General features: G+C 35.3%; 1 protein-coding gene across 1 annotated transcript; it reads right to left on the bottom strand.

Annotated features, from left to right (window-relative positions):
• Positions 1 to 1,217: 1,217 nt before the first annotated feature.
• PIG-F (phosphatidylinositol glycan anchor biosynthesis class F) lies at positions 1,218 to 2,310 on the bottom strand. Its single transcript, XM_081732658.1, has one exon. The coding sequence runs from the start codon at positions 1,995 to 1,997 to the stop codon at positions 1,260 to 1,262; it is 738 nt and encodes a 245-aa protein (XP_081588784.1). The 5' UTR covers positions 1,998 to 2,310; the 3' UTR covers positions 1,218 to 1,259.
• Between the last annotated feature and the right edge of the window lie 756 nt (positions 2,311 to 3,066).

Raw genomic sequence — 3,066 nt, 5'->3', positions numbered from 1 at the left:
CCAGAGATAAGCAGTCAATCACTGAGCTGCCATTTGTCCCTAGAGGTTAGTGATTGTATGCTGTATTTATAAGTGCCTTATTGGTTTTCACAGTGATACAAAGTTCCTATATTTCACTTGCGGCAGTTTCACACTTGTCAATATAAAATACTGGGTTCCTATACTGCGCAGAAATATTCCGTCGATGGAGGATAATGGGTAGGGTTTTAAAAAGACTGGTCCGCATCTCAATTGAGTCGCAATGAAAAATCAACCTGCCTTCAATCGTTATCGCTTGTTTAGCATCACTATGTGAATTGAGTATGGAGTTGTGAAAGGAAAGAAACAAAACTCGCAACAGCAAGTCTTTACTTTGGCCATTTCGGCATTTATTCCGAAGTTGGGCGTCCGCTTTCGCCATGTTTTTTCGCTGTTATCTCCTTTCCACATTTTCTGCAATTTGTTATTAGGTTCATTAATCCGTGCTCTTCACAAACTGTTAAAAGATTTTGCTCGTTATCAACGTATTGCTTCATAAATGTTAAAACTGTTAGTTCATTGCCCTTGTACATTCGCCATGTTGATAACATAAATGCTCCAAATAGTTCCCTCCGCTCGCCGTATATTCCCATGTTTATAACCGCTTATATCTAAGAAAAAAACAGATTTTTCGAGAGTCATATATTATCAAGCACGTAAACGATCAAATTATCCATATCCTTCCTGTAAATTTTAAACATTTTGCTGGAAACGGACGCCCAACTTTGGAACTTAACCTGCCATTTCATTCAATGAATCGATTCGTAACGAAGACAGAAAAGAACCTGCCCTGTGTGGTTCTAACCCGCCTTCACTCGCTAACTCTCACTCGGCAATACTATGTGAATATAATATTCAACTTTGGTACAGAAAACATTCGACCTAGCTAGTAACCTATATATTTATATATCTGGACTAACAGGTACGAAAGATCAAATCCCCAAATCAAAAGAAGAAAAAAAAAGAAAAAGAAAAAGAGAGGAACGAAATGGCTAAAGATTTACTCTGGCTACTAACTCACCTTTACCTATATTTGTGGACAAGCAATCTAGAACCTTCAGAGGTTAATGTATAATACAGTCTTCTTTCATACGTATTCACTCATTTTAACCGTAAAATTGCAATTCTATGACGATCTATCGTAAATCTGCACCGATAAACCAAAATGAATATGCATATAATTCAAAATCAAGACAACGTAAGACACATTTCATTTTATTATAAGAGTATCATACATGTTACTAATTAACCTTTCTGCGTTGAGTAGCACCAACCCGTTGAAAATATTTGCAGCCGGCCTGGAGCGTGAAATAGATATTACAGATGAGAAAACCAAAACAAGTCCCGTAAACACATGGTATAGGCCACTCTTGCCACGGCCGGTCCCAGTCCAAGGGAATCACAAATGCCCCCAACCACGTACCTAGCAGCGTGCACTGCAAATTCCTAAAAATTATTACCCCCATTGCATCTTTTGGCTTAACGCCTATCAAAATTTTCCAGAAAGATTGTGTACCTAACTGAAGACATGCTGGTAAAACAGTCAGAACAGAAACCAATAAACTCAACATCAATGTTTCTTCCTGTTTGTCAAAAATTTCAGCTCCGAACAGAACAAACACACAATAATACAACCCAATCATGCACACTAATGTAACTACGAACTTCATACATTCTCTAAATTTGTTTTTGTTCCAGTACTTTTTAAGTGAAGCTGAATACGACGAATGGCTATCGAGTTTTCCAATGTAAATCTTTGGCTTTCCGTACACTTTTAGACCAACCACACATTTCACAACTTCTGCAACGAATAATGAAAGGATAACTGGATAGAAAGAGAATTTTCCCACGTTATATATCAATTCTCTCACTATAACGTACAGAATAATCAAAAGAAAATATACACATGTAAAGCAACTGTAAAAGAGAATAAATGAATAATTGTCACCGGTATAAATAGATTCGTCTATGAGAAACATTACTAGTACAAGAAGTGTTGAACAGTAACACTATTGAAAAATTCTACTTTCAACCACCTATAAACACAAAATCTGCATCTTCCGCAGCCACTCCTGCTGGACACTTAATAATTCGACATTATTTTCTACTAATCATAGTATTCTTGTTAAATATCTTCTAAAAAGAAGTTGATGTATTTAGTTAACTTCAATCCTAAATAATATATACAAGCAGTTCATACGTTGTCCTTTCAGTCTGCAAAAAAATTATCTCAGTAGATATGCAGTTACAATTATAAACAACCCACAAGAAAGAATAACTAGCAGAAAAGGACCACTGTTGCCAGTATCAAATCCAGTTATTTTCTCCATTCCCGGTTTTAATAATCTTCATTAGATTTCGCTGAACAATAAAATTATTTTTATTATTCATGCAGTTTTATGAGATGTTGTTCTTACTTTAATTAATACAATAATATATTCTAATACCTCCCCAATAAACACCACCTTTACGAAGACAATTGTGTGTCGGGTGGGGAGAATTGCGTCCTACAGTGAAATTCAGAGCTATGTTGGTGGTATTTTTTTAACAGTTCTGTACCATAAGGGCCACCCCTACCGAATGCGTATTTTCGAAATGCACTGGACTCTAGCCATAAGGCATTGTGAACGGGGTTACGCTTGGCAACAATGTAAAAAAAAAAAAGAATGACGTCTATATAGAGATGCAAGGGCTCGGAAAAAACCCGGCTTTTTTGGAAAAAAACTCGGTTTTTTCTGCTTTGCTTTTTTGTTTCGGAAATTTTGGGCTTTTTTCAAAATACTGCTTTAAATTGATAAAACAGACTTTGTATCGCTTCTCTATAACACAAAAAATCATTTAATTAGTGGTTGATGCTGATAATAATATAAAACATCGAAAATAAACTATGAATTTCGAAAAAATATTTCAAACAATTTTTCTTCAACATATTTACATTATGAATTCCACAGGATTAACCAATGTATATAATAAGAATTTTTTAACCTCCTATATACAAAAGTAAGCAGAGTTGGCAAGAACCGTGGTTGTTTTTGAAAATGCCAAAAA

This window comes from Thermobia domestica, chromosome 1 (genome assembly GCF_964235325.1).
Source record: "Thermobia domestica chromosome 1, izTheDome1.hap1.1, whole genome shotgun sequence".
Taxonomy (NCBI): Eukaryota; Metazoa; Arthropoda; class Insecta; order Zygentoma; family Lepismatidae; genus Thermobia; species Thermobia domestica.
Note: the sequence above shows the minus strand (reverse complement) of the source record. Positions and strands in the feature narration are given on the sequence as shown.